Raw genomic sequence first — 12,969 nt, 5'->3', positions numbered from 1 at the left:
ATTATTTTTTGCTGAGACACAGATTCATGCCTCTCAATGGTATTCTCTTATTGCCACAGGAACGCTGTTCCACAGGTGGTTGTTCCAAAGACATTCTTCGCTGGGACATCTTGCACATGAGGATACTGGCCTGACACTATGTCTACTGGCCTGGAACTGATTGTGGGATAGGACACTTAATCAGCCCTCGCTCTAAATGTGCAGGTCATCAGGCCTCTTTCTCACAATATTGTACACCATTGCCTGAGCCATCACAGCTGTGGGTTCAGGTCCATGTTAACTTCAACGCTCCCTTCTTGAGTGCTTATTGATTGGTGGTCATAAAATCCAACTCCCAGTTTCTGTTTGTAGTCAACTGCTGCTCCACTAAGGCAAATACAATGGTTAGGTTCCCACTTGTATCTTATCCACTGAAGGACTGCCCTGCACTGCACCCCGATAACTGACAATGGTCCTCAATTCATCCATCATACTTTTCAGGATTTTTGAGCACACCATGGTATTCAACATATTCACGAACCCGTTTCATGTTCAGTCAAATGTGAAGGCAGAACACCTCATCTGCACGTTTAAGACACAAATGAAGAAGTGGATGGTGACACAACCTTGGACGAATATACTGCACCACATACTTTCTTACTTCCTGCAGGTTCTCTTCCATGGGTGAGAAGAGCTTGCCGAAGTGTATGCATGGCTGTCAGCCAAGCTTAGTGTTGAATCTCTTGCTCCCTACACCAAGGCCACCAAAGGCACCTCAGAAGATGCACTACACACCTGGAACTCCAATCTGGGTTTGCGTGTTTAGTCGCCATGAGTGCTGGATCCCAGCAGTCATCCACAGCCGGCATGGTCAGCATGTCTTCATATTGCAGACAGAAGACCGGCTGGCTACCCACTACCAAAATCGACACCAACCCCCAGTGGACGACTCTCCTATGCCACCTCCACCCACATCTGGAAGAAGCCAGCTCTTCCTGTTCTTGGTCCTCTTTTCTACCTTTCGTTCATGGTGGCCCTTCCACAGATTATGCCCCCATATGATCCTATATCTTTTTCACTCTCCTACATTGTTTCTAGCCTTCAACCAGTTCATCAGGACCTGGGTGCAGAAGACTGTTCACAACAGCCGAAGGCAGGGACAGCAGGAACCACTTCTGCCAGAGCTCTCTCCTGCGCCCATGGCCCAAGTCATTTCTAAGAGTCTGGTGTTATCGTCCCACCCACAGCAACCCCATCACCGTCCAAGTCACTTTTGGCCCTATTCTCCAAATCAAGTCGACAGCGAACTCTTTGCAGCGCACAGGGCACCCACCAGCAGCACAACACAAGACAATGTCACCAATCTGAACACCAAGTGCTGTCCCATTTTATGGTGGAGTGATGCCGGTGTAACACAAGCTTACAGCTTCCCCGATAAGAGGAGATGACTGTGATAATCTGCAGCTATCCAGTACTGCCCCGGTTCGGAAATACCGTAGATCCAGGACTGAAGCACAGAGCAGTCTTGAATTGTAATAGTAAGGTGGGTAGTCTTCATGTGACTCATGTTTGCATTCAGTGATTTTGCTGGTTCCTCTTCATTTATTGCTCTCACGTTAAACGAAAACAAAATAAATTTATGTGGCCGAGAGCTATCAAGTGAATTAAAATACATTCACATAATTACGGAAGGCTGAATTGAAATATGTTATTAGTTTCAGATTTTATTTTATTTCCACCTGTCTGACAGTCAAGCATTAATCGTCTTGCAGAACAATGAAGTTATTTTTGTCAGTTTGCTAAAGAAATTTGGCTTTCATTAATCTTTCCCGCTGAGGCAGTCAATTTATTCAAAATGAAGTGTTTAATTCTGCACTATTGGCTAGTTTCAACTGTTCGCTGCATTTCAAGTGCACATTTTCACCTAGCACCTATGGAATTATGCCATAATAAAGAACCAAACATGAGATAATACAGTCCTGGTACTGCAAAAGAATTTACACCCGAATCTGTACTTACGAATGTGCACTTTAAGCTGAATTTTACTATGATTCACCAAATTCTGATGCTCTTGAGCATCCTCTAATGTCTTCTTTCTTTTATGTCATAATGTAAGATCTTTTAATGTTTTACACGTATGAACATACAGGCTTCCCGCGTCATAGTAGCTACGCAAGCGCGGTGACGCCTGTTATCTGGCACTCTCCGGCAACTACTGAAACGAACCTATTTCTAACAGGTTGCAGGAAAATACTGCGAATGGTTGTTTGAAAAGCGTTACTTTCAAAGTAAATTTCCTTTTACGCAAGATGAACTAAGTGCAAGAATGTACGATGAATTTCTTAAATCACAGAGTGTTTGACTCTCATTTAAAAATCAACTCTTTGAGGAATACCATTTAGAATAATTTCGAGCCTAGAAGATAAGACCTTTATGATGTTGTTAAAAATTTTACTGGCAAATTTGTGTGATGTATCTTAAAGCATAAGACACGCAAACAAGATCAACATTATATGTGAGATCTTAGCTTCTCTTACAGCTCATTAATCTTCGAGACCAATATTACATGTGAAACTTTTTTGTAGCAGTGCTATGCATATTATTTAAAGTATTAATTTTTCCTATTGTATGTTCGCACTACTTAACAGTGGTTTTGCTATTGGATGACTCCATCACATATCCTATGCTCTGAATAGTCACTGAGATAATCTGCCGAGATCACGTGACATGAGGTATGACTGGCTTACAAAAGCGCATCGCAATCTCAAAAAGTAACATGCAGTGTTTGGTGGAATTCAAATTTATACGAAAATATGCAGTGTACATATTGCTGCACATCAGACATCTTTCCAAAACATGTTTTTTCCCCTGAGTTTCGTTTTCTAAAGTGCTGGGAAATTCAATGCCAGTGTATAAAACCATAACCACTCAAAGGATTGATAAGTTATAAGTTCCGAGGAAAAGTATACTGTCACTTAACATGGAAAAAGTGTATTTGCAACAGGGAAAAAGTATATTTTTAACTGGGAAATCTGGGAAAAATGCAGGAATTTTTTTTTTTCTCATTCGCGTATACACCCTGCATGGAACATGGGATATACCATAACCCACTTACATGGATCTATATCTTCCAACAATGACTATATAACGGAGATACAACGCAAGACACTAGCGCTTCATCAAATGTTGTGAGGGCAGTGTATGCCTTCTGAAATATTGCAGACACTCTGAGAAATTGTGTGTCAAGCAAACTGAGAAATTTTATTGCACTGACAAGTCACAACAAACTTCTTTTACTAGACATGGTATGACAGTCTATCCGACCAGAATGGCAGCTTCCCCATAACTTTCATATGGATTGATGAAGTTAGATAAATTTTTCAAGATCACTCCTGGTTGACAGCAATTCAGGCAGCTATGTAAAATATGCATTGGTAGCACTGACACATAACAATCTATTTCCCCTCACACTATCATCTCCTCTGCTAGTGTCTGGTGCTTGCAGGTTTGAGACTGTGTAATTGGTTCAATTGCTTCTTTGAAAAACAGAGAAGCTTTGTCCATAGTACATGAATAAGAGTATCCTACAAGACCCTTTCGCTGTTGTGGGTGTGTATACACATCCTGCTATGCCATTCCCCAGGTGTTGTAGACATGTATACGCACACTGTTTGGATTTTCCTACAATGTTATGGATGTCCAAATATGTCCTGAGCTACCGATCTTTCACTGCTGTGAATAAGTTACTTCCATACCTCTGTGCCTCATTGCATGCAATCATTTGCAAAAAACCTCATTTCAATACCTTGAATTGTTTATAAGATATGGCAATTCACATGACTGCATGATTCACAGTGCATAAGGATTTGACTGTGCACTCCCCCCCCCCCCCCCCCCCTCTCGCGCAACTATCCTTCAGATATAAAACTCAATAACTCAAAAACATAATGAGATACCCACTTCTGCTCTCAATTTTAAATAAAATTTTGATATCTTATCAACATTTCATTGACTGCAATATATGATCTAAAATCAACCAAATGCAAAGTTTACGTACTCCATTTTTACCTATCTGAAATCTTTAAAATTTCATGTTATGTTTTACTTAATTTGTTGCAGCACAGGATATATGATAGGTAACGAAAAGAAATACAGTTCTATATTGAGTGAAGATACCGAACCATAAGATATTCAAAAATCAAATTTTTTCACCTGATAGTTTTCGAAAAATCAGATGATAAGTATTCCAAATTGGGCAGATTACCATCTCTCAGCACAGGTACCAGCATTTGGCAAGCATTAGAGCTATATAAAAAGCTGCCTCAAGCATGAAATGCAATGGGCAAGTTTGTAACAGCGAAAGGATTGACAGAATAGGATTGTTACTCTTTTGATAACTCAAGAAGATTTCATCACCAAACTTTCCTAAGAAGGTCCACATTTATACACCTCAGAAATAATTTACACAAATATTATCTAACTTTAACTACTTGTATGAAGGTAAACTCAAATGGCACATATTTTGTGGGTACCTAATACACAGCCTACACCAACAATTTTTAACAATACAACTATGTCAAAGTGCATCTCACTCAAAGTAATTTTTGCCTGATTTCATTCTTAATATGCTTTTCCCTCTACAATATCTAGAGATCGTCTGCCAGCCACACTCGAGCATCTTCTGTTATTGACTGCTCTCAAACATATATTACAACTTTTTACATTTTTATCAAAAGTTTTTTCAAGCCTCTTCTGTAATTCACTTTGGACTATCTGCTTATACCTTCCTTCCTTTGCAACTACGGTATTCATAGACCACTTGCCAGGAACACTTATGCCCTACATAAGTCTCTGACAAGTGTTAATATTGGCACTTCAATGTGATCACATCACATTAAGATGCTCAGATTGTGAATGGCAGGGCCAGATCACTATGATTACAGAGTCTATCATGTTGTTATAGCAAATGAAAGGGGTCTCTTTGTGTATAACTATTATTCAGCTGTTTGATTAATTAAATGTTAATAGCCTGTACTGAAGTTATTTCAAACATAATTACTGTAAAAATCTTGTAATTGCAACAATATTATCTACCCATAGCACTATAGTACATCATTTCAAAAACTACCAACCGTCATCTACAGAGACAACATATTTATTTAATCAATCTGAGTTTAATCTACTATATTACAGTCCATAATGGAAGCTATATAACTCAATTCAAATGTACAGTTTCGTAAATTATAACATAAAAAAGACCAAAAGCAACAGAAGTGGCTTGTACACTATGTTCAAAATTACATTATCTAATGTCTCACATTTGGTCACAGATGTTTCAGTCACATACTCCTCACTTCACTTCATTAAAACTCCTAAAAGAAGAAAATGAAAAGTGAGATGCTAACATTTTTCTCATCTTCAATGTAAATGTCACACTGTCATGGCTATTTTATTACAACATGTAAATAACCTACCCTTCAGATGTTATTACCCATTTAATATTCACTGGTATAAACTACAGGTAACTGAACATAATCTTTGCTAAATTCTGTAGTATGAAAACTTGAAACAGTGGCTCAATATACATCTCACCTCTCTGCCAGTGAATGCTGCTTTGTGCAATGCCGTATCTCCAACATCATTAACAGCATTGATATCCGCACCATGGGTCAAGAGAAGTTCAACCACATCTTTATGGCCAAAGTATGTAGAAAGGTGTAAAGGTGTCCAGCCTAAATTACTTTTGCTCTTCCCTGAAATTTAACATGAAACTAACAATTACCAAATATGTGATGAATACCTCCATGAATGTTAATTCATCACCAAGAAGTTGAAAACTGTAATGAATTAGCAAATGAACCTTGCTGAGCAATTCACAACTAATAAAATGATTTAGAAACATTACAGTAACCGCATTTTGACTGTATTGCTACCCTAAATGATAATAGGAATTAATAGTACGGTTTTGTCAGTATTGCTGCATTTAGTTATTTTCCCCATTCTTGCTGAATCTGAGAAAGTGATCCATCTGAAAATATGTTGCTGTTACCAAAACCTGAATCAGAAAAGAATTTTGTGATGTGAGCTACTGCAATAAGATGACAAAAGTAACTTAAAAGTTCCATATTAAACTGTTTTCTATACATCCAAGAGTCTGACACGAACATGATACCATATCTATAACCAATATTTATTTAAATACAAAGTCTCAGACAGTAATATACAGATATTTTCTACTCAAAATAAGAAAGTGGCTTGCAGTGCATGATGGTAAGAGTTTTCTCAACAGTTGTGTTTCATGTCACTTTCCTTACCTTAAGTACACTTTACAAATGTATTTAATTAGCGGAAACAACACAATAATGTTTGGTGTGCAACAATTTACTAGCAACTGTCTGTAGCTGCATCTGTGTTAACAGTTAAAAATAGACAATTTTCGTACTGTAAAGTGATTATGTAAAGCATACTTCATATGTAAGTTCATTCCCTTAGATCTCCCTCATCTGATTAAATGATTTTTTCATGATCTGGGGATTTATATTTAAATTATCAATTATTTAAATTACAAATGCTGAGGTATCTAATTTTGAGATCAGTGGGCATTTTGGAGGAACTTGAAATTTGTGGCAGTAAGAGACAGCATTCTGACTGTGTTAATGAATAAAGTGATTTCAACTAAAACTTTTACTCTGAAATCTTTGAAGATTTCATTCCCTAAAGTTTGAGTTCGTAGTATGCACTATTGGAGGCATGCAGAGGTCAACAGTGCCACTGTCATCTACAGATCCATGTTGACAAATGGCATAGTGTGTCACTTTCTGCAGGAATTGAAATGTTATTATCTGCTCTTCTTGATGTCACATTCATTTACTTTCATTTTCATTAACATTACCTATTGTTCTAACCACAATATATTGGAATATGAGACAGTGACTAATATACAGGGTGTTTCAAAAATACCTCTATGAACTTTGGGGAGAAGTTCCAGACACAAAAACTTCTCACCCAGTATACAGTTTTAGTGACAGGAAGGCCATCATGGATGTTGCTAAATGTATGTGATATAAAGTACATACTCGCACAAAAATTTTCTTGGGTTCCTTCATCAAGCTTATGTGGCTTACAGACAACCAGGGTAAAGTAATAGATTTCCATACTAGGACTCAAAAAAGTGGTAGGGGACTGAGCGGGAATAGGAGAGGGAGAGGGTGGGGAGAGGTGGAGTGGGAGGCCAAGCAGAGGGACGAAGGAGGGAGAGGGGGGAGGGAAAGAGGGACAGAGATTCGCAAAGTTATAAGTACAACACAATAAATAACAGCAACGGAAATTCCACAATGGAAAAATATGTAAGAGAACCACTTACCACTTACCTACAGAGGATTGGTGCATGGTGCACAGAAATACATACTGGTAATAGAAAACCGTTTTCTATTATGTGTTCCTGTGCACCGCACACCAATCCCCTATAAGTAAGTGGTTGCCTTTCCCTTATTTTACATATAAGGCAATGGTATACACAAAAGAGAGCGAAGAGCATACTACTAATTAAAGCTTCTGCCCTTGCTAAATGTGTGTGGCAGACTTACTTAAATGTTGTTGTAATCAGTTGGCTGAAAGCCAAGGAACTCACTGAAAGAGTCCATCTCCTCTACTGCGGCAATCAGCAGCCTGAGAATATCAATACAGTCTTCCCACCACCTCTGTTTTGATGTCCAGTTATTTGCTCCTCTATCACTCCATATACTTCTGCCTATTCTTGCCTGAACAGTCTCATTATATACCTCCTGCTCAACAAAGTGTTTCAGTAGAAGCACAGCATTGGTAATTACTGTAACTTGCTTTTCTCTGGTAGTAACAATGTGCAAGTAATATGTTGAAATAGCCAATTTTGTGGTTCGAGTATTTTAGAGGCTACTGACCATAGTAGTGTGCTATCAAGTATTACAAGCTACACCACAAGGTTCATTACTACAATCATCGCACAAAATAATTTAAGCCACAAAGGTACTGAAGAAGATCACCTTAAAGAAATATTAATCAGGTTCAATAACTGAAAACATAAGTAACTGGATACATAAAAAATCTATGCACAAAGAGGCAGCAAGAGAACACAGATATTAAAGATATTACAGTTTGTGCTTTTGGTGCCAGTGGCTCCTGCTTCTGGCAGCAGTGCTGAAGGGGCAGGAAGAGGGGTGAAGGAAAAGGACTGGTGAGGTTTAGGAAAGGGGGTAGCATTTGCAAAGTAACCCAGAACCCCAGGTCAGGTGAGACTTACTGAACGTCAGTCTTTCCTTCTCATCCCGTCTGGTAAGTCTCCCCTGCCCTGGGTTCTGGGCGACTTTTCCAAACTCTACTCTTTTTCCTAATTCTCACAATTCCTTTTCCTTCGCTCCTCTTCCTTCCCCTCAACCCTTCGGACAGAAAAAGGCCCATTGGCTCAAAAAGCTAGCAAACTGTAAAACCCTTTATGTGTGTGTTCTCCTGCTCCTGCTGCTGCTGCTGCTGCTGCTGCTAGATAAGTAGATTTTTTTATCTATCCAGTTATTTATATTTCAAAAATTGATTATTTTTGTTGATGGATTTGCTAATTGAGCTCAATAATACAATCTTTCATTACATAAATCACACAGAAACAATCTGTAGAATGTTGAATGTGATCCTCAGTTAAATACATTGATTCCAAATTCTTTTAAATACTATAATGCTCGATATGGTCAAGAATGTGGAAAATCAATCTTAAATGTCAATATAGCCTTTGCTTGTCTTGGTTGCAAGTTTACAAAATGAAGCAATCACTTTTGACCATGTTAAAAATCATCTTCAGATCTAAAATGGACAGAAAAAATATTTCGAAAATATTTCACCAACTGCAAATTCCTTGGTACCTGCTGTATTACATTCAGATCTACTACTCAACAGTGGAATATGTATATTTGCGCTAGACTGGGACTCAAACACATATTTCACATTCACAGTGAGCAGTCACCTTAGCCACTTCAGCTATTCAAGCTTGGTCCCAAGACCAACACAAACTATGCATGGCACACGGTCTACATCATTATACTGTAACCCACTAAATGCAGTCCCCTAGATTTTGGGTCGGTCTGGACAGCATGCACAGACATCCGAACTGGTTAAAGCTGCCATCCAAGATTAGCAGGAAATTCGGGTATGAGATCCAGTGTGGCACAAATTTTTATAGGTCACTATTAGGTAATAGATCTATACATAATACAGCTGATGTTAAGTAACTCACAGTGAGTGAAGTCATTTTGCAGTATTTCATACAGCTGTGGAGCATCAACAATGTCTGTTCGTTCAGACATGTGCGTAAGTATTACAGGCCTTGGTGGGCACACGACATCATCATCATTTGTCCCAATTATTCACTGTCTCATTCTACCTGTCGCAGGAATACAAATAATGGTTCAAGCATGGGTAATGAATTAAGTGGACTATGATATAATGACATAGATAGTGTGACACATGGACATATAGGTTGGTCTGCTGAGGGTGCGCAGATAGCCGAAGTGATTAAGGTGACTGCTCACAATAAGCAGGAAATTCAAGATTTGAGTCCCAGTCTGGCACAAATTTTCACATGTCACTGTTGGATAGTAGATCTGGACCTAATATAGATGGTCTCAATGCATTCTAAGTCAGAAATTAAAGCTGAAGTATTTCATACAGCTATGGATTGTCAACAGTGTCTATCCTTTCAGACAGGCATGTAAGAAAGAATATTGTTCATAAAAAGTTCTATTTACTTACAATATGTACAATACAGAAAGAAAAGAAAGGGACAAAGCAGACACCATAAAATATTATTAAATAGTGTATCAAGTTATATGTAAGTACTAAAAACATGCACGCATTTCCTAGAAGGCACCACTGAAGCACAGTTACGTAATAAAATTTGTTACACTGATACAGAATTAAACAATATACAAATTAATGTCAGCAAGCCAACTCATGGTAGTAAAAGAACCCTGATGGATGCAATGAACTTATCAGTGGCACAATGTTTCCTCTCTGCCCTTCTGTATTTTGCTTTTTATTTGATAATTTATTTTGTAATTTATTGTTATGAATGAACTTTTTGATGGTACAACTTTCCTTTTTTTGTACCTAGCATTTTATTTATTAAATTACTTCATAATTTACAAAAGAGCAACTTCCATTATCAATTAGCAGCCTGCTCATTAGAATTATTGTTTTATCTTCTCATATACTCTACCCACACTTTGTTATTCTCTGCTGTTGAGCTCTTTTACTACCATAAATTAACCTGCCAAAATTATTTTGTATATTGTTTAACTTTGTTTTAATACAATAAATTTTATTATGTAATGGCACAATGGAAAGTCCAGGATGGAATAACAATACAAAAGGACAGATCACTATTAACACATTGAGGCATTGAGTTGCTGACAGGGACAATGAAAAGAGGCTAAACATTTTCAGACAAAACAGTCCTCCTCCTGAAATACAACACACGCATGAACACATTCATGCAAGCACAACTTACACACACATGGTTACTGTCTCCATCCTCTGGGGCCCATCGCGAACTTGCCTGCACCTAATGTGTGCAGCAGTCTGGGGTGGGTTGTGTGGTAAGGAGGCGGCACAAGACAAGCAGTGCGAGGGGTAGCATCCCTCCACAACCTCAACACTTTCTCCCTCGTTTGCTTTACCAGGTCCTACCCAACTCAACAAGCCACCTTCCTCAATATTGATTTCCACCTCAAGGGCGGCTCCATCTGTTCCTCCATACACACCCATTCCATACCAAGAAGTCCTTTCCTTACAGCCTAGACACGCATGCTCTTCCCATCTGTAGTGGCAAGCAGCCCCTCTCTATGTATGCAAAGAGTTTCACTGAGGCCTCCACAGACCAAATTATGCTCCCAACCTTGTCCAGAAACAGATCTTCCATGCCTTGTCTCTAGTTGCGTACTACCTTGTGATTCCGTATAACCCAGGACTGAAGCAACTGAATCATATTCTCTGCTCGAGTTTCAATTATGTCTTCTTGTGCCCAGAAATGAGGAAAATTATACCCATTATACTCCCCCCCCCCCCCTCCACCATCCCACATTTGTATTCCACCATTCATCGAACCTACACAATATCCTTGTTCATTCCTACTCCACCCCTGCTCCAAACCCCTTGCTGATCATGAAGCCAAACACTGTGTGTTTCACAGATGATGCCATGTACATCCTTCCTACCAACACCAGCTTTCCTGAATTGTTGCAGGAACTCTTCTAATGTTCTCCGGACGACAACAAGAGACAGTGTGGTGCTGGCGTGCAAGACTCACACGTCTCTCAATTCAGTTAACTTGCCCGATATGTGTAGCAGATCCTCTTCTTGGGTTAATCCGCTATGTGAATCTCCCAACAGCTTCTTCTCCAAAGATATGTTGCTGGTTAAAGGAATTTACTAACTACTTTTCTATTCTTGAAATTATTTTTTGTACTCGTAGAAAACTTTTCAATTCAATCACAATATATTTTCAACGTTCATAAACAATAACTTCGGCAAGCTAACTCATTCTCCGAACATTAGAATCATATACACTTCTTCAAAATAGCTTACATGTGTCTCGCATCGATCATAACCGAGATATGAAAAAATTTAAAGGTCTCTATTCTCATTCGCGTCCAACAAATGAGTGTCCTTAGGAAACTACTTTCAACTGTCCACTAGTCTTTTTATAATCATCACAGACATTAAAGAACACAGAATACTACATTAACTTTTCTTGTTCTTCTTTGCTCATACACGAAACTTTGTGGACTGTACAGTAAGTACTTGTCTGCAGCCGTTCAGTCCCCGTGCCCATGTTTTTTCTCGTGGCTGTTCTTTTTTGACCTGCACATACAAATAAACTATGCACAGTCAGCTGATTCGTTTCTCCTACTCATATCTAAAATATCATGTGTTCAAAACATTCGAAGGCCGAGTGATTCTAGAATTTCCTCCGAAATTCTCGAAGCACTACACTCTCCCTGCAGTATATCCTACGTTCCCATAACACCCTTGGCTTCAACCTTTGCTAGTCCCTTTCCTCCCACTCTGTAATGGTGTTTCATGGTACGGTCTTTGTTACTTTCTTTTCGTTTTTCATTGAACATTTTGTAAGTACAAAGAACTTTTTATGAACAAAATTTCTTCCTGTCTATTTTAGATCTGAAGATGATTGCTAGCACAATCAAAACTGGTCATATCATTTTAGGAGCAATCTAGACTAATAAACGTTATATCTTTAGAGTACGAAACCTGTTCAAAAAAATCCGAAACATTCATAATTTCGCACCAATAGTGTGTTGGAGTGAAATGCAGTTGGCATCCCTGCACATGCCTGTGTTTAATGTGTAACTGCTGGAAGTTTCATTGTTGTATGTCTGTTAGTTATTGTTCAGTGCTGTATTGAGTAGAATATTGTGACACACAGTTTGAGAATTTCGAGATGGCAGAGGCGGAGGAGAAACGCATCAGCATTAAATTTTGCATAAAAATCATGAAAATCTTTACAGAGACACATCAAATGATGCAGAAAGCCTACGGTGATGAGCACTTAAGCCACTCTCAGTGCTACAAATGGTTCACACGGTTAAAAATGGCTGCACGGGAGTTGAAGACGACCCTCATTCAGGATGCCTTTCAACATCTGTCAACAATGCTCATGTCACGAACTTCAACAAAAGTCTGCGTGCCAATCAAAGACTGACTGTAGAAGAGATTGCAGAAGACTGTAACATTTCGTTTGGATCATGTCATGAAGTCCTGACACAGTGTCTTGGAATGCATAATGTTGGCACCAAGTTCGTCCCACGGCTCATGTGTCAAGACCAGAAAGACCTTCACCTCACAATCTATGAAGAGCTTTGGAATGCGCAAATGAGAACAAGGTGTTCCTTAAGAGAATCATAACTGCTGATAAGACATGGGTCTATGGTTATGATGTTGAGACTAAGG

At 38.8% G+C, this 12,969-nt stretch overlaps 1 protein-coding gene across 1 annotated transcript in view; it reads right to left on the bottom strand.

The window, feature by feature from the left end:
* LOC124622611 (oxysterol-binding protein-related protein 1-like) overlaps nt 1-12,969 on the bottom strand; it is a 170,642-nt gene that overhangs the window by 128,521 nt on the left and 29,152 nt on the right. The window contains exon 4 of the mRNA XM_047148377.1: nt 5,572-5,732. Coding sequence (XP_047004333.1) covers nt 5,572-5,732 — 161 coding nt within the window. The remainder of the gene's footprint in view (nt 1-5,571; nt 5,733-12,969) is intronic.

This window comes from Schistocerca americana, chromosome 1 (genome assembly GCF_021461395.2).
Source record: "Schistocerca americana isolate TAMUIC-IGC-003095 chromosome 1, iqSchAmer2.1, whole genome shotgun sequence".
NCBI classification, from domain to species: Eukaryota; Metazoa; Arthropoda; class Insecta; order Orthoptera; family Acrididae; genus Schistocerca; species Schistocerca americana.
Note: the sequence above shows the minus strand (reverse complement) of the source record. Positions and strands in the feature narration are given on the sequence as shown.